At 25.9% G+C, this 22726-nt stretch overlaps 2 protein-coding genes across 2 annotated transcripts; both read left to right on the top strand.

Annotated features, from left to right (window-relative positions):
- The first annotated feature begins 9379 nt into the window (after positions 1 to 9379).
- Positions 9380 to 12771, top strand: LOC124941885 (dnaJ homolog subfamily C member 18). The gene is made up of 4 exons (XM_047482254.1): positions 9380 to 9477; positions 10899 to 11219; positions 11315 to 11383; positions 12041 to 12771. The coding sequence occupies exons 2-4, from the start codon at positions 10980 to 10982 to the stop codon at positions 12650 to 12652; spliced, it is 921 nt and encodes a 306-aa protein (XP_047338210.1). The 5' UTR covers positions 9380 to 9477; positions 10899 to 10979; the 3' UTR covers positions 12653 to 12771.
- Positions 12772 to 17550: 4779 nt separating this feature from the next.
- Positions 17551 to 20672, top strand: LOC124942039 (E3 ubiquitin-protein ligase At4g11680-like). The gene is made up of 5 exons (XM_047482446.1): positions 17551 to 17682; positions 18101 to 18759; positions 19406 to 19531; positions 19621 to 19900; positions 20299 to 20672. Exons 2-5 carry the CDS (start codon positions 18200 to 18202, stop codon positions 20464 to 20466), a joined length of 1134 nt encoding a protein of 377 aa, XP_047338402.1. The 5' UTR covers positions 17551 to 17682; positions 18101 to 18199; the 3' UTR covers positions 20467 to 20672.
- The last annotated feature ends 2054 nt before the right edge of the window (positions 20673 to 22726 follow it).

Here is a 22726-nt window from a genome sequence, read left to right as displayed (position 1 = left end):
TATAGATTAATTATTGAGTTTTTATTAAAACTAATAATAGGTAATTATAGCTTTGTTTGAAAATTAATTTTAAAACATTTTTTTTTATATTATTCTTTTATAAAATAATAAATTTAATAAAAAAAATCAATTTAAATCAGATTCATTCTGATTTTATACTTAGGTTTTATTTTTTTATAATTATAATTTTTGTGTTTTATTTTGTTAATCATTTCTAATTTAATATTTATAAATGATGTATCAAAATCTAGTTAAATTTCAAATTTTCTAGTCCAAACATATCTTAAGAATATTGTAATTAATTATGTCAATAATTTTATACATAAATAATTGATGTCAATAATTTTATACATAAATAATTGATGATGATATATTAATTTATTTGGATTGGATCGCATTAAACAAGCCCTAAACTACATGTATCAAACTTTATAGTTGTTAAGAATATTTAAATAAGTCTTTTATATTAAGCTATTCAAATGGATAACTTATAAAAATGTTTTCTTTAAAAGAAATAAAATTGTTTAATGCTATAATTTATAATAATAATAATAAAAATGAGTTATTTATTATTTAAAAAGTATGACTATAGAACTTGAAATTAAGAGCTTCTAGAAGGGGCAAAATATGCCAGTTCTTGTCATATAAGAGATATATGGACAAATTGAAAATGAATATTTGAATAGCTTAGCGTGACAAATAGGTAATAGTAAACAAATATATAAAATATTTGGATGGAAACAAAATAGATAAAAAAAAAAAAATATTTGTCTTTACATATTTATATTTTGTTATTTTCATTTGTTTAATAGTACTAAAACATTTTTGTATATAAACACTTTATTAGCATTTTTTTTCAATTAAGAGTAATTTATGTAATATTGAATATTATAACAATTGTTACACATTAAATAGGATTATATATGTAATATTAGCCTAATCTAAAGTAATTATAGGGATGTTTATAAAATCTAAAGCTTAATTATTTCATATTGGATTATTTTCCTAAATTTTGGATTAATTAAATGAAAATAAAATTGTTTGATGTATTAGTATTTTTTTATTTGAATAAAATGATATAAATATTTTAAAATAAAATAAAATAAAAATACTTTTGTCTATGATTTGACTAATGAAAAATATTAAATGATAAGAAAGTGAATTATTTAAAATGATTAATAATAATAAACATAATTCATTAAAGCACAAGTTATTTTTTAAGAAAATAAAAATTGCGGGTTTCATTATCCTTAGAACGTTCGGTTTAGATTTATTGTAATATACTTGGATTATTTTAAAAAAATATTTAGTGATATTAAGTTTTTAAAGTGATAATTTTTTTTTTGAGTTATGTGATTATTGATATGTGGATGTAATTATGTTTAATTAAGATTGAATTTTTTAAAACCAAAAAATTAATCATACAATCTATAATTTTAATATGGCTTATAGAGTCAGATATTTACTTAAAAGTATATATTTTTATTATATTTTTTCAATCATCTTATTATAAAATTTATCAACTAAAATATTTTAATTTTAATTTATAAAATTTTAATAAAAAACAATATTATAGGAATTTAACAAATTAAAATTTCAAATAATCATTTTCAAGAACAACCACTATTTTTTAAATCCAATAAAATCCCAAATATTAAACATCAAACAAGCCCTTAGCAAACAAACTAATTCTAAGACTTAGAGTTACTTGAATATGAGGTTATTTAAATAAACATTATTTGTTTAAAAAATATTAATAAATGGTGATTTAATATAACAAATCCTTCAAGTTCAACTTTAATTAAATATGTAATATTTAATTTTTTTTTAATTAATTTTGTAATTTGAATTATCTTGGATGAGAGAAACACTATGTAATTTGAGCTATTTTAATGAATTAATCATATTTTTTAAGATTATAATTTTTAAAAATATATCTATTTTTTTTTCTCATTATAAGTTATGTAAAAAATTAAAAAGGAATAATTTTTTTATCTATCTTTCTAGTTTAGGTAACAGATATATTACTTCCTATAAGTTTAACTCATTTTAAAATATTTTTTTATATTTTATTTTGTTTGACATTATTTATGGTACATTTATTTTGTTTGAAATTAGTTTTTAAATATTTATTTTTATTTTAAATTGCTTCTTATATATTTATTTTTAATTTAGTTTATATTTAACATATTATAAAACTGTTGATTTTATTTGAAAATAGTCACAAACTCCTCTTATATATATGGTATATTTATTTTTTTTTATTTCTAACAAGTCCTTAGGAGCAAAACTTTCACATCTTCATCTTGAGACAAATTATTTAGCTTAATCTCAATCAACAACGCATATTTATGTTATATTTAGTTTTCAGACAAAGATGTTGCAGATTAAGGTGATAACGATGTTGTTACACAATCGTCTCCTCTATATTTAAATATTGTATATTTGTGTTATGTCTCAAAACTTTATCTAAACAATAAAAAATATTTATGTAGAAGAGATGATGATATATGGTAGTTTTATAATTAAAATATAAATATTATTATAGAGATTACAAAATATAAATACGATATTATAATACAAAATCCGTAATATGATTTACACCAAAATAGCAATTATCCTTACCGTGAAAATAAATTGGGAGTGAGAATGAATGTAATTGAATTTGAAAAAATTAGTTAAAATAAGCTCTAATCCAAATTTAAGAAACGCAACATAATTAGAAAATTAGACAATCGATAATTTTAAATTACTTATAAAAAGGTTTAATTTTCGACCATTAAATATAAATTATTCGAGTTATGTTCTTCATTTTGTACCGTTTGAAAGCGTCTAATTATTTCAAACAAAAATAAATTTACAAGAAATATTTTCAAACAAAATCATGTATAGAAAGATATTTAAAACTTAACTAGAGGTATATTCAACGTTATATACTTATTATCGTTTTTATTTTTTATTTTAGTTAAGAAGCTAGCATTATTAATAACCTCCGTCTCAAACGCGTAAATTTTGTTCTATTAAAAAACACTCATGTAACTTGAATTACCTTAGCGAGTTAATTATCATATTTTATCTATCGAAAACTAATTTCAAGAATTGATTCCCAAACAAGACTTAAATATCAAAGAAAAACAGTTAATGCTTCATTAATAAATAGCTACACTTCTTCATTAAATTTTCCTCCTTGCCCAGAAGAAAAGAATTTTCGTTAGAATCTTTGAACTAAAACCATGTCAGAATTACCTTACCTGTTGGATGCTGATTCAGCGTAAGTTTCTCATTAATTTCTCTTGTTGTTGGGTTTGTTCTTGATCAAGAACTCATCAATCAATCTCTTCTATTCGAAAGAAGATCGATGTATTCAAGATTCGATTCTCATTTAAAACCCGTAATCTTTATTCGATATTGATTATCAATCTCTTGTTACACAGTTTGGATTGTTATATCCATGATTTCTTGATGAAGAGAGGTTATTTTGCTACTGCTCAATCTTATCTAGATGAAGGAGGAAGACACTTCTATGATCCTGGTCCTCCTGGTAATAAAAAATATTCAATTTCTATTCATTTATTGAAATATTTATTGAAATTTCTTGTATTTTTGTATAGTTGTTGAGGATATTGCTCGTCGTGGATTTCTCTTAGAATGGTTTTTGCTATTTTGGGATTCGTATTTTCCGACCATGAAGCATAGGTCATATTCAACTTAGTTCATTTCGGCGTCTTATAAGTAGTATTTTAATTCATTTGTTCGCGGATAATGTTACTTAGATTTTCAATTGGAATTATTGTAAATATGGTTTTGTAGATGATGTTTTAAAAATAAATTGATGTTATGATGTTTGTATGTTTGAACAAAAGTAATGATAAATGGCATCATTAATTGAGTATATTAAGTTGTTATAATGTTAACTTTTTCAATCAAAATTGATATATTATATATTTCTTAATTTATTATAATTTTAGGCATTTTCTAAAAATATAAATTAGTTTTATATTTTAATAGATAAATGGGATAATAAATAAAATGATGAATTGCATTTGGTTATTTGAGATTTATACTATTCAATTTACAATCAATTTCACTTAATATTATTAAGTATTTTTCATTTTGTCTAGTAGATGAATAAAAAAATAAAAACTAGAAATGTACCTATTCTAAAATTTTGATTAGAATTTTAGGTCACATTCCAAAATTTGTAAGATAACTTAAACATCATTCTAAATTATAAAACAATTATTAATCGGATTTAAATTAAAGTATTTTAAAAAAATCTTAACAAAAAAAGGGATAAATATTCTATCATTAAAAACATTCAATACAAATGGACTATCCTAATAACTGAAATTCATCTATAAAAAAAAGAAAATAATTCTTCAAACTCAAGATCTCGATTCTCCTCTATTATACAATTATAATATAAGACATTTTCATTTTATAAACCATACTTTAAATGTTGATAAAAATGAGCATTCTATCTTTAAAAAAATAACAATGTAAGAATTTTATCGAAAATTTCTCATCTCGTATCGTGTCTTTTTTTCAATTGAATCGAACATGTGTAACAAAAGTAATCATCATGTCAAACCAGAAATAATAAGAATTTCTAATTTCATGGACATTGATTTTGCTTTTTCTCTCAACCTTATTTAAAAATACCAATTACCCATAATAAAAATGTATTTGAATAAGACAATGACATTTCCATTACCCCTAATTAATTGCATGTTTTTAGTAAAATTAAAATTAAGCAATTTTTTTTTGTACCCAACTATTCTTCTAGAGTTAAGAATTGATAATTATTATTATATTTTGGAAAATATATCTCTTTCTTATATTATAAGCCAATCAAAAACTAATTTCAAGAATTGATGCCCAAACAAGACCTAAATATCAATCAAAAACAGTTACGCTACATTAATAAATAGTTATGTTTCACTAATTAATTTCAAGAGTTTTCAAAAAAGACTAATTCAAGGCATTGCTCATTGATTGAGAACCATGTCACATTCTAAATGGACTGCACAAATGTAAGCTTCTGATTTCTTAAATCTCTTTTCAATTTACAAGATCAATCAAGAGTCTCCTCATAGGTGTTGGAGATTGAAATCTTCTTGTTCATCAAGAACTTATTCAAGATTTACATTGTAATCTATTGTTTTCGTTTCGATTTTATACATTAGGCTGGAAGTTTTCGTGCATGATTACTTGGTAAAGAGAGGTTTCCGTGTCACCGCCCAAACTTTCCGTGATGAAAGAGGAATGTACGATGATGAAACTATTGATAATCCTTGTAAGAATATTATCGTAATTTTATTTATTGTGAAATAATACCACTCTATTATAATCTTTTTCGTTTAATTTGTAGTCTTTGAAGATATTCCTGACATTGGGTTCCTCGTAGATATGTTTAGAGTATTTTGGGACTTGTATAATCAAAGTCCATCTCCGTAAAATCTAGTTTCATTTTCAGACTTCAACTCTCGATATTGAGACATTCTTTTCTTTGTTACTCATTCGTATATGGACAATGTAGATCTGATTTTCAATTTAGATAATTGCTGATATGTTTAATTAGATGATGTTCTTTTCTTAAGTAATATAGACATTTATTTTGTTACAAACATAATGATAAATGTGATCCATTAATGATTGTACTTTCTTAATTTGTATATTGAGTTTATTTTATTTTTTACTCTTAAAACAACTCAAATGCTTGTCATTTTTATTTAGAGATAAATGTCAAATTAACATTCTTCTAAATTATTTGACATTAAGAACTCTTATTTTAAAATGGTATCATATTTATTGGTAACTAAAAATAAAATAAAAACTGAAACAGGGCTAATTTTTTTAAAAAAAACTTATTTCAATTTAGTATAGTCAAATTAATATTTTAGGTGATATAGACTAATTTATAATAAATTTAATGGTAACCTTGGGATAATTTGATATTAATTTAAAATAACATATTTTCCAATTACAATTTACTCACTAATTGAAAAAATATAAATAGCAATGGTTTTTCGTCGCTATTGACTCGCATCTTTTAACAATAGCAATGGTATTTTAATTGCTACCACGACCTTTAGCGACATTAATTACATTATCTACACTTTTTTTTAATATTTTTCTATTTATATTAATATTTCATGTCACAAATTTCTCGAATTCTTTGTTTTTTTCTAATATAATATAAATGAAAATAGTTGAAATATAAATGTTTAATTATAAAATTAGTAAAAATGAATATCCCAAAATGACATTCAACACTTAAAACAAAACAAGGGATAACTAATAAAAAAAATAACAATAAAAAATAAAATGCTCACAAACAAGCAACTAAAAATCGACCGATATAAATGTACTCGAGAATATCAATGATTCTCTAACCGCCTACTAGGCTACAACGTTTTTTCTTAAATATCTCACTAGCAAATGAAAAACTTTCACAAATTAAGGCGAGATGTCAACCTACAATTTCTCCAAATTTGTATTTGAAAAATATCTCTTCCAACACACGAATCGAGTATTAATTTATCGTTTGAGCATGATGCACCAATGAAATCGTAATTACCGACATCCTACCCTCACATTTTGCACTCAATTTTTTCTTATACTATAAAAACTTTAACTAATAGACTCACCTTTACAATGGTAAGTTTACATTTATAATTTAAGCTTACATCAATATTTAAATCAGATAATCAATAATTAAACATAATAATATGTAATAAATTTCTTATTCAATTTTCTTTTCAATACTAAACAAGTTAGTATTTTGTAATTATTTTAATTCCATTTTTTTTTTGCATCAATTGAAAATTGAGAAGTATTTTTATTTTTTTGCTAAAGTATTTTCTATCAAGATATTTTTTGATTTTTTTTTCTTCTTTTATTTGTCTTCAAGATATGTAAATTGAACTATTAATGCCGATCTTAGTTCAAGTTTAGTTATTATAGTCTTAGTTTTTTTATTTAGCTCAACCTTGAAAAAAATGATTTTATTAAGGATTTGTGAGCAATTTTTAAAAACATATGATAAGTTTTGGATTTAAATTATGAAAAGTTAAGTTAATTGGTGAAAATGTTTAAAGGGTATTAGTGTATAATAAAAATATATACTTTTTTCAAAAATAAAATAGAAAATATTTTATTATTTTAGTTTGTAATTTAATTAATATTATTGATGAAATGATATAGAAAAAAATGATTTCAAATAATTATATTCAAACAGTCTTGATTGAAAAATGTGTTTGAGAACTTTTATTTACTATTCAAAATGTTAAGCTTGTTTTAATCAAGTAGATTTGAAAACCTTTTTATTTATTTATTTTATTTTAAAAGAGACAGTAATAAATTTACTTCCATTTAAAACAATATTTACTCTAACTTCTTATCGGTTAATCTAACATAGTAAATTATAAAATTTCAAAACTTTTTAAACTTGTCTTAATCAATTTATCCAACATATAATTATACACTATGACAATTTATGTTGGTTATATTTATAAATTTTAATTTATGTTCTTTCTTAAAGTAGGTTAATAATATGTTATAAACACAATGATAAATGAATGGAATGGATTATTTGTATTTTCAATTTGTATGTTGAGTTTATTTATTTTTTATTTTGAAAAATAACTCAAATTCTAGTCATTTTTATTTACTTTAAAATCTTAAAGACTTACTACCCTACACAAAATTTGCATTGTTATAATCTCTTAAACAAACAAAAACAAAAACAAATTTTTATATTCATATTTCATTAATACAATTTATTGATGGATGATAACTTTTATATTAACCCAAATTATATTTATTTAATCCGTTACCAAAAAAAATATTTTATTCAATAATGGGTTGGGTGGATAATTCAAATTCAAATTTGTTTCTTGAATAAATTTATTGTTTCTCTTTCTTTTTAAATTAGTTATTTTTCCACCCATTTTCATACATAAATCTCAACAACTCAATAACTAACCAAATGATATGAATTTTTTAAATAAAATTAACAATTTTAATTTATATATATATACCCATTACTAAAATATTATTTTTTGTGTTTTGTTTATGCCTAACTATTTTTCTAGAGTTGACAATTCATAATAAATATCATCCAAAATCAGCCAAGAAATAATCATTTTTCTTCTTGATCAAGATCTTATTTAATTTCTTGTATTTTCATTTTGAATATTATAACATAGGTTGGAAACTTAATTACCTCCATGATCACTTCCTAAAGAGAGGTTTCTATGTTACTGCCCAAATTTTTCTAGATCAAGGAGCAGTGCACAAAGATCATGCTAATAATCCTTGTTATCCAATTCTATAATTACATTTTTTTTAGTCTTTGAAGATGTCATGGCATTGGGCTCCTCTTACATCGGTTTACGTCGTTTTGGTACATATATAATGGAAGTCCATCTCCGTGAAATTTAGTTTCACTTTCAAGCTTCAACTCGGAAAATCGTAATAGTACTAGTTTGAGACATTCTTTCTTTGTTGATAGTTTGTATTTGTATAATGTTGATCATATTTTCGATTTGAACAGTTTTGAATATGTTTATATAAATGATCTTTCTTTTAAGTAATGTTGATAGCGTATGGAACTGATAATATTGATTAGAATAAAAAAAAATGAAAATATGATTTGAACGCAACAGAGTTGTACTCTCCCTGAAAAATCCACAATTTTTTATTTAATTTTCTAATGGTTTATCTCATTTTTAAAGAATATACAAAATACACATTTATTTCCTCGTTTTATTTATATTTTTCTTTTACAAATTTAGTTTTTATTTAAAAAAAAATGTTTTAACTTTCTATAGGAGAAACTTATTAAAATAACCAATGCATTCAAAAAATGAATATGGACTTTGGGCGCAAATGAATCAAGCTGATCGTGAGCCGCTAGGTCAAAGCTAACTTGAGTTTGACTTTGACCAAGTTCGAGTCGAGCTCAAGCCGGCTCATTTAATATTTGAGTCGAGCTCGAGCTCATATAATACTTGTTTGATTGTTTTTCGAACTTTTTCGAGTCTGATAATAAATAATATATTTTTATTTATTATAATATTAAAATCTAAAATTTAAAATAAATATTTTTTCTTCATAAATATTTAAAAATTTAATTTTAGTTTAAGTTTTTCGAATTGAGCCGAATTTGTAGGTAAATAGTCGAGTCAAGCTCAAATTTATAAACTCATTTAAGTTCGAGTCGAGCTAACAAATACTTAATCGAGTTCGAGCTCAAGCTGGCTCGATGATCGACAAGTTTAGAGAATAAAAGATTTAAGGTAAAAAATTGCAAATACATAAAAGGTGAAGGTCATAATTATATATAATATTGTCTTGAAAATAAACTCAATCCTTATTTCTTTCTTAACCTTTGTTCAATCCATCGCCACAGAAATAGGTTTATCAGAGATCGTCTTCTTCGTTTAGAATCTATGAATCTCTGGCGATGTTCAGGTTTCTCTTTCATTCACTACTTCTTTTCGGATTCTGTAACTCATAGTTTTCGATTTCTGCATTTTTTATATCTCGTTATTGAAATTTGTGACTTGGAAGGCAATGATATAGGATCAGCCGATCGTTTTGGATTCTTATTGGTCTTAAACATTCATAATATATCTGATTAATGAAATTGTAATTTGCAAATGGAATATCTGATGGATTCTATTTATTACCGACACTTCTCTGTAAATGATGTAGAAGAGAATCACTGACCTAGTGTTATATAACAAATGAATTAACTAGCTAACTAGATGAACTTTTGTTTTTCTGAATTGTGAATGATAGTTGTTGGATTGTGGTACGATTTGAATGGTTTATGACATGATTTTAATAGAAATGGAAAGAGTTGGAAGATGCGAACTGAATTCTCATTCATGTATTAATCGATATCTTCTTGATGCCCTAAGAGCCCTAACTAGTTTAGTTTATAACATAGAGCACCACAAATTCAATATGCATAAACAAATGAATGAATTATCTAACTAGATGAACTTTTGTTTTGCTGAATTGTGAACAGTAGTTGTTGGATTGTGGTACGATTTGAAGGATTTATGATGTGATTTTAATAGAAATGGAAAAGAGTTGGAAGATGGAAACGAGATGGAAAGACTGAATTCTTCATTCATATAGTAATCAATATCTTTTAGATGCTCTAACTAGCTTAATTTATAACATAGAGCACCGCATTTCAATGTGCATAAATGAATGAATGGATTATCTAACTAGATGAACTTTTGTTTTGCTGAATTGTGAACGATAATTGTTTGATTGTGGTATGATTTGAATGGTTTATGACATGATTTTAATAGAAATGGGATAGAGTTGGTAGATAGAAACAAGATGCCAAGACTGAATTCTTCATTCATGTATTCATCGATATCTTCTTGATGACCTAACTAGCTTTATTTATTACATAGAGTACCACAAATTCAATATGCATAAACAAATGAATGAATTATCTAACTAGATGAACTATTGTTTTTGCTGAATTGTGAACATTAATTGTTGGATTTGGTACGATTTGAAGGGTTTATGACATGATTTTAATAGAAATGGAAAGAGTTGGTAGATAGAAACAAGATGCCAAGACTGAATTCTAATTCAATGTACATAACTAAAAGCTATCTTGTTCATGTGATATCACCATATGATGAATGTTTCAATTAAAAACTTGTTGAAGCCTACTCGGTATTAATTTATTTCAATTTTGTTGCATCTTTCTTGCTTTATGCTTGTCATTTGGTAATAAATTTATTGTTCCAATTTCAAAAAGCAAATAGTTAGTATACTTTTAGTTTACATTGACTTCGTGATTGATGACCTTAAATCTAAGGCAAGCCACGATTGTAACTGACCTTGGCATTGCCATTCAACAGAGACTGGTACTCATTAATCAACTATCTATTGGCTTTTGAAAGTCAACAAAAGGGGCGAACAGACGTCAGAGGGGAAGAATTATGCAGCAAGCCTGCTGGATTCTTCTAGAACTACGCACCTTCCCTTTAGACAATCGTTCTTGTTCCTCGATTATCCCAAATCGCCGTCGCTATCCCTGGCAATGTGGTGTGGTGCAAAACCGTCATCGCCTCCTCTGTTGTTCGTCCAGCCTCCGTCAGAATCACTATTCTGTTCTTGGAATCCCACTTAATGCTTCTTCAACTGATATTAAGAAGGCATATCGACATCTTGCTCTTAAGGTTAAACTCAGTGTCATTTCTCTATTTCTCTTATTTATTCCATCTTATCATATTAACATTTTGACATTTCATCTGTTCAATGTAATTTGTTACAGTTTCATCCCGATGTTAGCAAGGAGTCGCAAGCTGGTGAAACTTTCAAAAGTATCCGCCTTGCATATGATGTGAGCTTTCTACCTTTTCCTAGTATGTTTCACTTGTCCTCTTCTTTGTGTTATAATAATACTAAACAGTAATTCTAGATCTGCTGGTTTCATTTGAAAACACTGTCAAATTTCTCGAATCACATTTGGAAATTTAATGTAGGCCTTGTTTGATGAAAGGCTATTTGGATTTATTCCATCATCAATCATCAACTAAATACCCTTATTATATACAAGAAATCTGAAAAACCTATATCAGACAAGCTCTTAGTGGACACAGATACAAAAATTTACATCAACTTTCAGAAAAACAAAAGTGTTTTCAAATAGACTCATTGTTTCCATTTGAGCCAAACCTTTCATCAATTATACTTGGAGCTTGTTTGATATTGGGGGTTATTTGATTATTTAATAAAAAAAAAACTCCTTTATCACATCACATATCTTTTCTAGTTTCAAATCACTCAATTCATCAACCAAAATATCATAATTTAATTTTTATAAAATTTTAAATACAAAAAGAAATTTTAGATTTAACCAAAATAGTCTAAACTTTTATGGAACAAGATTTTTTTAAATAACTCAAGATCAAACCAGTTACGACCTTGCAATGTTATCTTATGATTTGTTAAAAACTTATGATCAATTGACAAATCTCTTTTCTTTTTTTTCTTACAGACACTGTCCAATGAGATGTCGAGGAAACAGTACGACAAAGACCTCATTTTTCACGAGAACAACAACGAAGTTCGTAGAAGAAGTAGGGAAAGGATATACGAATACGAAGATGGAAACAGGATGTATAAATGGTCTGATCTTCGAGAAAGAATGCAAGATAGCCATTACAAGCAACGGTATAAAAAGGAGATGCATTCCTTTTATTACGAGGAATCCGAAGAACATCAGCAGAACACAAACAACAAGACAAAAAGCCCTTTTATCGATGTTTTAAGGTGCGCTTTACTATCGCTCTTTCTAATGAAAACCGTCGGTTGTCGAATGTCTATCACTTGTAGCAGCTTAATGGCGTTTCTGGATGTGAATCTGGATGCTGGTTATAAAGTCGGTTATTTGATCGCATGGGTATTGGGCGGAAGAGTTGGAGTTTTGTTAACGTTATGTTTCGCTTTCGCGAGCTTCTTTTGCGGAAAAAATAGTAGCAGTTCGGTTTGTTTGGTGGTTGTTGCGGTTTGGGTTAGCTCGCATATGTTGAGATACTTTCCAATGCCACAAGGTGCAATTCTTACCCTTTTGTATATGTCTATTAAGCTACAAACAGAACTTAGATAATTAAGGGGGAAGGGGGAAATGATGCCAAATTGTTGTTCATTTTGTTATGAATAGAAGAATCTTTTCGAATGAATATCCACAAAAAATACAATTTATCGTCTCAAATTGGAATGTTGAAAAATCATTTTTTCCCTAAAATGAGAGATTAATTTGTATGGCATTAGTTGAGTACTAATAACTATGCTCAATAGTGAGATGTGTATAAGAAGTTACATGAAAATGACATAGATAAATAGTAGCTAAAAGAATAATTTTTCTTAGATCAGTCAAATAATGATATTTTCTGAAATGCTTGGGCATCCTCTCACCATTCTCATTGGGATAGTTTACCCAAAAAAATCAAATTTGTTTGGAACTTTCTATTTTTGGAATGGAATATGCTAAAATTTAAGAAGAAAAAGGTGTTTCTATTTTTTGAATGGAATATATATGCGAAAAGTTCGGAAGAAATAAAGCATCCATTGTCTAATGGATAGGATTTTTTTGCTATAATTTTTTACTAATTGAACACTTTTCATTTCCATTTTAATGATCCCATTTCGGTACCAACTCAAGATATGATAGTCGAAGTTGTTGATTCTCATATAGTAAGATATATAAACTTATAATATCGTATCTGCTCGTATTTCTTTTAATATGCTAGTTTCAACTATTTGGTGAAAATCTAACTAAATTGTTGATTCATTTATTATGAATAGAAGAAAATTTTGAAATTGTGGATGATTGAAATAATTATTTTTTTCTTATAATGTGCGTGATTAATAATAATGTTGGTATAAGAAGTTATGTGAAAATTGACACAGATAGTAAAATAAAACTTTTTATGTGACCATAATAGGTCTGAAGCATATTCAAATAGAATGTTTCATTTGTTGTTATGAATAGAAGAATTATTTTGAATGATATTCATAAATAAAATTTATGTCTCAATAGTCAATTTTTTTCTTTCTAAATGAGCGTGATTAATTTGTTTGGCGTGAGTTGAAAGGTATAAGAAGCTACTTGAAATCATGACCTATACTTCATGAAAATCTAACTCAGTTGTTGTTTCATTTATTATTATGAATAGAAGAATCTTTTCAATTGATTATTGAGAAATACATTTTATCATCGAAGTCTCAAGTTGGATGGTTCAAATAATCTAATTTTTTTTCTTAAAATGTGCGCGATTATTTTGTCAATTTAGCCAATAACTAATCTCAATAATTATGTTGGCAAAGAAGTTACATGAAAATAAAAAAGATAATTAGTAAAAAAATTAACATTTTAGGTGGGCATAGTTTATGTTTGTGTGTTGTATAGTGTGGAAATCGAACTCAATGTATAGAAGAATCTTTTTGAATGTTTATTGACAAATACAATTTATCGTCTAAAATTTAAATTGTTAAAATAATTAACTTTTTATTTCTAAATGGGAGCAATTAATTTGTTTGGTGTGAGTTGACATGGTATAAGAAGTTACATAAAATTGAAAATTGACTAAGATAAATAGTAAAACAATTAACTTTTTATGTGACCGCTTGTCGCATATTCAGTTGAAATTGAACTCAAATTTTCATTTGTCGTTATGCATATAAGAATATTTTGAATGATTATTGATAAATACAATTTATTGTCTCAATTTGAATTATTGAAATAATCATTTTTTGTCTTAAAATGGGCATGATTAATTTGTTTGGCTTGAGTTTACATGGTATAGATAAATAGTAAAACGATTAACTTTTTATGTGATCATACTGTTACTTTGTTTGCCGCGTATTCAGTGGAAATTGAACTCAATGTTTCATTTGTCGTTATGCATAGAAGATATATTTTTGAATGATTATTGATAAATATAATTTATTGTCTCAATTTGAATGGTTGAAATAATCATTTTTTTCTTAAATGGGCGTGATTAATTTATTTGGCGTGAGTTGATAGGGTATAAAAAGTTGCATAAAAATTTATCAGATAAATATTAAACAATTAACTTTTGTATGTGATTATAGTTTGTTTGCCGCATATTCAATGGAAATCGAAATCAATGTTTCATTTGTCGGTTATGCATATAAGAATCTTTTGATTATTGACAAATACAATTTAATGTCTCAATTTGAATTGTGGAAATAATCATCTTTTCCCTAAAATAGGCGCGATCAATTTATCGGTTCACTTCAAATTGTTAAAACAATCAATTTTTTTGTTCCTAAATGGGCGCGATTAATTTGTTTTTGACAGTCGACAACAACGTATAAGAAGTTACATAAAATTGACAAAAATAAATAGTAAACCAATTAATTTTTAATGTGACCATAGTCTGTTTGCCGCAAATTCAATGAAAATCAAACTCAATTTTTATGTCGTTATGCATAGAATAATTTTGTTGAATGATTATTGACAAATATAATTTATTGTCTCAATTTGAATGGTTGAAATAATAATTTTTTTCTCTAAAATGGACGCGATTAATTTGTTTTCGTGAGTTAACAAGGTATAAGAAGTTACTTGAAAATTGATATAGATAATAAACCAAATAACTTTTTATGTGACCATAGTCTATGCAGCGTATTCAGTGGAAATCGAACTCAACGCATAAAATAATATTTTCAATGATTATTGAACAATACAATTTATCGGTTCACTTTAAATTGTTAAAACAATCAATTTTTTATTCTTAAATGGGCGCGATTAAATTGTTTAACGTGAGTTGATAGCGAGTTACATAAAAATGACACATATAAATAATCAACCAATTAATTTTTGATGTGACCATAGTCTCTTTGCCGCATATTCAATGGAAATCGAACTAAATATTTATGTCGTTATGCATAGAAGAATTTTTTTGAATGATTATTGACAAATATAATTTATTGATTCAATTTGAATTGTTGAAATAATAAATTTTTTCCCTAAAATGGACGCGATAAATTTGTTTGCGTGAGTTGATAGACTATGAGAAATTAAATAAAATTGGACAGAAATTGAAAGTAGAAAAGATTGTTATTTCATTTGTTATGAATATAAGAATTTTTTCGAATAATTATTAATAAATATAAATTATTGTCTTAAATTTTATGGTTAAAAATAATTATTTAAAAAAAATTGAGGTGCCAATTAATTTGTCTAGCGTGAATTGACTGCCAATAATTATACTCAAAAATAAAAATATAATATTGTCTAAGAAGTTAAATAAAAAATGACAGATAAAAAGTAGCCAAAAATAACATTTCAATTTGACAAGTAAAAGTAGTGATGTTCAACCCTTTAACTTACATACGTTTCCTGAAAATTGTTTTACTTTCACAATTATAAATAAAATAATATTTTATATAGGTCCGTTACATAAACATTTTAAGGAGCTTTAATACTTTAACCGAAATAGTGACATACTTCCTGTCGTACAAATATTATTAATTTAATTCAATATATATAAACTTTTATATATTTAATAATAAAATATATAATGTAATATGTCATGTTTAACTATCTCAAGTTACTTCTTCAACTAGTCTTTATGTATATGGGAGTTACAAACTTAAAATGATACTTTTTATTATTTATTTTATTATACAATTTTGAAAAATATAAAAGTATTTATTAATTAGAAAAGTCTAATCATATAATCAAATAGTTTAAATGAAGGGTTAAGATACAAATCATTTTAAAAGTTTATTAATTGGACCAGAATAAAAAAATTATGGAAATGTGTGAATAGTATTTAATTAATTATTTATGGGAATAAATGAAAGGATAATGTCAAATCAACATCAACACTACATTTTTTTTATATTAAAACAAATTATTATGATAAAATATATATATGTTTTTGAAAATTCCATATTTAATTATTTTTTTAGATTAAAATTCTATTTACATTTTTAAAAGCATAATTATTTATAGCTAAAAGTTTGATCTCATGATTTAAAATTTAAAAAGAAAAAGAAAAATATAGAGAATCATATAATATTAATAAAATATGTTCAATTTTCATTTAAATATAATAATTTAATCACCTTCATTTCAAACAATATGCATAATAATAAATGATATATTCTTTTATAAAATTGCATAACCCAATAATAAAGACATTATACTCTAATTAAAAAAAATAAATTAAGTTAACAATGATTAGAGAATGATTATAAAGTCACTAAATTATTCAACGCGAGACGATTATATTCATTTTCATATAACTACTTAATTTCAATTAAAACAATTGTCGTTTCCTATTATAAGATAATTTTAAATAAAAGTGTAGGGCGGCGCGCTATTTCGCGGAGGCGGAAAATATAAGTTATTTAAAAAAATACAATGTATTCCAAATTCCCTATTTAAAAAAAATTAACTCTTAGATCTCAATTCAAGTAAAAAATCATTGATAATTTTTTTGAAATGGTTTTTCTTATCAAATAATTTAATCACATTCATTTCTAACAATATGCATAATAATAAATAATATATTCTTTTACAAAAAAAATAAATTATACTCCAATTTAAAAGCGTTTTTAAGTTAAAAATGATTAGAGAACGATTATAAAATCCTCAAAATTATTTAACGCTAGACGGTTATATTCATTTTTTTATATTGTTTCATAATATTTCGATATACCGACTTAATTTCAACTAAAATAATTGTCGTTTCCTATTACGAGACATTTAAAAAAAAATGTATGCGCGCATTATTCCGCGCCTCTGCGCGGAAAGTATAAGTTATTTAAAAAAAAACACAATATATTTTCTTTAGATCTCAATTTAATATTTTTTTTTTGAAATATTTTTTCTTGTCAAACAATTTATATATATTTATTTAGAATTATTAGTATGAAATAATAATATTATTATTTTAATATTTTTTTTATAGTATAGTGACATATTATAATACCAAAGAACATTCTTTTTATGAAGAACACAAACTCTCTCTCTCCTCTCCCTGCGTGTATAAAAGGAAGGAAGAAATCTTCGAAATCAAATCGGAGTTTTCACCGGAATTTACTCCGATTCGGCAGTTTCTCTCTCCGATCAACTTCTCCGGCGTCTAATTCCATCCACTGGTTAGTAATTTCTCAAGTTCATTCTTCCGCCGCCGCCGTTCAAATTCATTCTCTTATCAGTGATATATCATTAGTTTACTAAGGATGCTGTAATCCCTGATGTTTAGTTCTTCAGCTGATTGATTAGATTATCAAATGCTGTACTTATAGCGATTTGCATGTCGAACTGTGTTACTTTTACAGATTTAGTTCTTCAGCTTCTGGAGATAGTCAGCGCCGATTCTAGGTCTATTCTTGTTGTTGCATTGATGTTTAATGTTCTTCAATCTATCAGTTGATTTGAAATTTTGAATTTCTTCTGAATTATTAGTTCATTTTAGTAGGAAATTTGGAAATGAAACACTTATGAATGAGATTATATTGTTTTTGTATATTATATATCAACTAATGTGTTGCAAATGCTCTATTGTTTTTATAGAACAAAGTGAATTATTCCTTCTGGAAGGAATCCATCCTCGACCTAGGTTAATCTTTGATCTGGGATTCTCATTTGAGAATCAGATTGAAGATTCTTATAATGGATATGAATGATGACCATGTGATAGAAATAAGAAGTGTTAGTCATGCATCCTCGCCTGGTTCGTTAAATGTGTTCAACAGATCGCAGCAAGAAGATCGGTCTTCTGTTGTTGTCAATGCACCTGCATCTCAACTTCCTGGTTTATCATCCATTATGAGGGGAAATGGACATGAACAACTACAAGGAAATCCACTAAATTCTGGATTCTGGATATCAGTTGAATTGGTTGTAATTACTTGCCAGGTAATTGCAGCTACTGTTGTTTTGTCGTTATCGAGACATGAACATCCACGTGCTCCTTTGTTTGCATGGATTGTTGGTTATGCGAGTGGATGTATTGCAAGTATTCCCCGTCTGTATTGGCGTTATTGGCATGGCGATCAAGTAATAGTTCAAGATTCATCCCAGGCCCGTCAAAGTTCTCCAAGGAATAACCTTCCTATTATCACCCCATCCTTTTTGTCTCTTTCAGCTGCTAGGGCTTCTGAACTAGAAGATCGCCCATCTACTATTACAACCAGCCAGGGCAATCCAACTATGGAAGCCCCAAATCCAAGGTATGACAATGAATTTGTGATTTTCTTGTATATGTTCCATTTTTAGCTATCTGATCTATACAAGCATATTTCTTTGCTTAAATTTTCTAGTGATTGAGTCCCCAAAAGAGTTATGGACTTAAGGTAGTTGTTATAGTACTTGGGTGACCTGATATATAGACAGTGTATATGCAATTATGCATGCATGAAATGTCTACTTTTTCTGCAAATTGTCATGATTAGGAAACGTTCTTCCGTTCCTCTTGGAAAAAAATATATAAACATAACATAAATGTCCACTTTTATGCTTCTAATATGTCAAGTGAAGTCTCGTTCCATGTATGAAACTTACTTCCATGAAAAGCTATTGAGGAAGACTAGACTTGGCTGTTCTGATATCTCATATTTGTAAAAACTTCTATGGAGTATATTGAATCTATTTGTTATCATCGAATGAAGTAAAAAATCACACTATAATTTGGATTATGATCCATAAAATAATTTTACTACCAAGTGAAGCCCAAAATCCCATAAAATAATCTTATACCAAATGAAAAAAAATCAATTTCAATTTTTACTTTCAGCGTCGATTTTCCCATAAGAACATGATTGTAACAACATACCAATTTTAGAATAGGTTCATTACAAGGTCCTCTTTGACATGCAGAGTAAAAGCTTTTATGGATTACTTCAAGATCTCTTTAGATTGCTTCTCTGCTGCTTGGTTTATCATTGGCAATGTTTGGGTCTTTGGGAGCCACTCTTCTCTATCCGATGCTCCTAACCTGTACAGGTTTATATTCACTCTTTTTTTCCATCTCTTTATTTCCTTCATTCTTAGAGCTCTTTTCTGATTCAAATGTATGCCTTAATATTTTGCAGGCTATGTCTAGTTTTTCTGTCGTTTAGCTATTTTGGTTACGCAATACCTTTTGTTATCGGTATCACAGTCTGCTTCTGTTTCCCTTGTATAATTTCCTTTATTGGACTTAGAGAAGAAGAATCAACTCTTAATAGAGGGGCCACTATGGAATCAATAAATTCTTTGCCAATCTATAAGTTCAAGACAAAGAAGTGCAAAAAAAACACTAGTAATGGTAAAGAAGGCGGAGTTATTGCTGCTGGAACTGACAAGGAACGCTCCATAACAGCGGAAGATGCGGTAATCCCTACTTTTATTTACTTTTATCTTTTTAAAAACTAGTGTTTTTCACAATCTCATTGGAATAGTGATTTTATTTTCAGTTTGGTATAAGATTCTTTTTTAATCATGATCCAAGTTATAAGGATAATTTGGATCATCAAAATAACAACATAATAAATGTAGATATTTTCGGATCATGATAAAATATAAGAAGATTACCAAAACATCCTCAGCTCTCTATGAAAATTTGAGAAACCCCGATTGATGGGAAAAGTTGTTTACTTGTGTTATTTGTGTCAAATGACCAAAATAACCTTGGAATTTAAAACGACATCTAACAAGTAACAACTAAGAAGCCCTTTGAGATAATATTATTACGAATAATCCATGTTTGTTCTTATTTGATTCGAACACAGGTTTGCTGCATTTGTTTGGCAAAGTATGGTCATAACGAAGAGCTAAGGGAATTACCATGCAGTCATTTGTTTCACAAAGAATGTATAGACAAGTGGTTAAAGATGAATGCACTTTGCCCTCTTTGCAAATCCCCGGTTGGTGAAACTGTTTCGGATCCAGACTTCTAGCCTTTGAAACTGACTCTACACAATGAAGGTCCTCAAGATTCTCGATAAACAACAGAAGAATTCTCATTATTTTATATGTTGAAGAAAGGCACATTATGTGTATATAAGATGTTTATGTTTAATTCTTAATCTGTGAAAGAAGTTATGGATGCTTATAAAGGTTTAAATAATCATTAAAATTGAAGGAATAGTTTGATATATATTATATCTTGGTTATAAATGAAAGTTTACTATTTTTCTTATCTAGATTCATATTCAGTTGAAAATTTTTACTCGAATTATCCTCGCATTGATGCTTATCATGAATTCTTCGGAATTGAAATAAGCTATTTTCATGCTTTGATTTTCGAGTAAATAACATAAATTTTTTTTTATATATAATCATTAGGCTTCTTAAACCAAACTTATTAACCTTAACATTTCTGAGAGTAATGAAAGGTTATTTAATCATTGAATAAAAGTTTCAATTTTTTTTTATATTATCTTATATTAGATTTTTTTGAAAACCTATTGTGCCTTATTATGAAAAATGTTTTTGGAGAATGAACATAGTAATTGATAGTTAATCATTAAATAAAAGTTTCAATATTTTTTTATATTAAATTTGATTCTTATGGAAAATGCAACTTTCGAGGATGAACTAAGTAATTGAGGGTTATTTAATCATTAAATAAAAGTTCCAATCTTTTTATATTACATCTTATATCATATTTTTATTGAAAAACTTATTGGTAGACTCAATATTAACACTATTAGGATATAGAAAGTTCACCCTCAATATTAATTTTTTTTTTTAGTATAAACTAAGTATTCGAGAGTTATTTCATCATTGAATATAAATTTTAATATCTTTATAATATATATTATATTATATTCTTATTGAAAATGTATTGATGTCCCAACCTGAACACTATACCCATAGAGAAAAGTTCCCCTCAACTTGAAAAATGATTTTTAGGATGAATGAGTAATTGAATGTTATTTAATCCTTGAATAAAAGTTTCTTTTTGTATTAGATCTTATATTAGATTTTTGTTGAAAACACAAATAAATGGAAGGTTATTTAATCATTAAATAAAAGTTTCTTTTTATGTTAGATCTTATATTAGATTTTTGTTCAAAACACAACTAAATGGAGTGTTATTAATTATTAATAAAAGTTTTTTTTTATATTAGATCTTATATTATATTTAATTTTTATTTTTGTTGAAAACACAAATAAATTAAAGTTATTTAATCATTAAATAAAAGTATCATTTTTTTATATTATATTTGATTCTTATTGAAAACATATTAGTTGGCCCAATATGAAATATAAGTAGGTTTAATTATTAATAAAAGTTTTTTTTTATATTAGATCTTATATTATATATATATATATATATATATATATTTTTTTTTTTAAAAACAAATAAATTAGGGTTATTTAATCATTGAATAAAAATTTCAATTTTTTATATTATATTTGATTATTATTGAAAACATATTAGTTGACCCAATATGAAGACTATAAGTAGGATCGGTCTGAAAATTGGGCTCACAATTTTCATATAAAAATGTGAAAAAAATTTAGCAGCCTTCATTTTAGTTACAAATAAAATATTATAAAATTGTTTTTGGTAAGATTTAAACTCATAACTAAAATAAATGATTTATTTTAAATCTGAACCACTAAATTACACAGTTTTATATTAAAAATTAGTAAATTTAACTCTAAAAAGTTATTTATTTTATCAAATGAATTTCCTGAAAAATGGACTACCTTAGCTAGTGTTATATTATATCTTATATCATATTCTTATTGAAAACTTATCGATAGACCCAACATTAAACCCAACATTAACATCATAAAGACGGAGAAAGATCACTCCCAACATGAAAAATGTTTTCCAGGATGAATTGAATAATCCAGGGATATTTAATTATTAAATAAAAGTTTTAATCTTTTTATATTAATATTTTATTGAAAATGTATTGGTGACATAGTTGACGTAAGATCCGATAATACGATGAATATATTCTATCAAGACTACCCATGGATGGATAATAAAACCTAAAGGATTGAATGTATCAATAGTAATGTATAATGTTTTGGATTCGACCTTATAAATCCAATATTCATCTTTGAACATTATTTATAAACTAATTTTCAAATGACTAATCAAATAAAATAAATTCTTCAACTATTTAAACATTCAAAATTGAAATATCACAATATTTGAATGTGTATAGAAATAAAATAAAATCAAACATCACAACT

The sequence above is a fragment of the Impatiens glandulifera genome, chromosome 6, assembly GCF_907164915.1.
Source record: "Impatiens glandulifera chromosome 6, dImpGla2.1, whole genome shotgun sequence".
In the NCBI taxonomy this organism is placed as follows: Eukaryota; Viridiplantae; Streptophyta; class Magnoliopsida; order Ericales; family Balsaminaceae; genus Impatiens; species Impatiens glandulifera.
The sequence above is the reverse complement of the archived record's forward strand: the minus strand, read 5'-3'. Positions and strand labels throughout refer to the sequence as shown.

Bases quoted from the DNA above. Each gene is read 5' to 3' on its own strand.
- LOC124941885 (XM_047482254.1), top strand. From the start codon at position 10,980: ATGCAGCAAGCCTGCTGGATTCTTCTAGAACTACGCACCTTCCCTTTA. The intron at 11,220-11,314 runs GTTAAACTCAGT...AATTTGTTACAG, and splicing joins ATCGACATCTTGCTCTTAAG to TTTCATCCCGATGTTAGCAA. The intron at 11,384-12,040 runs GTGAGCTTTCTA...TTTTTCTTACAG, and splicing joins GTATCCGCCTTGCATATGAT to ACACTGTCCAATGAGATGTC.
- LOC124942039 (XM_047482446.1), top strand. From the start codon at position 18,200: ATGGATATGAATGATGACCATGTGATAGAAATAAGAAGTGTTAGTCAT. The intron at 18,760-19,405 runs GTATGACAATGA...TTTGACATGCAG, and splicing joins ATGGAAGCCCCAAATCCAAG to AGTAAAAGCTTTTATGGATT. The intron at 19,532-19,620 runs GTTTATATTCAC...AATATTTTGCAG, and splicing joins GATGCTCCTAACCTGTACAG to GCTATGTCTAGTTTTTCTGT.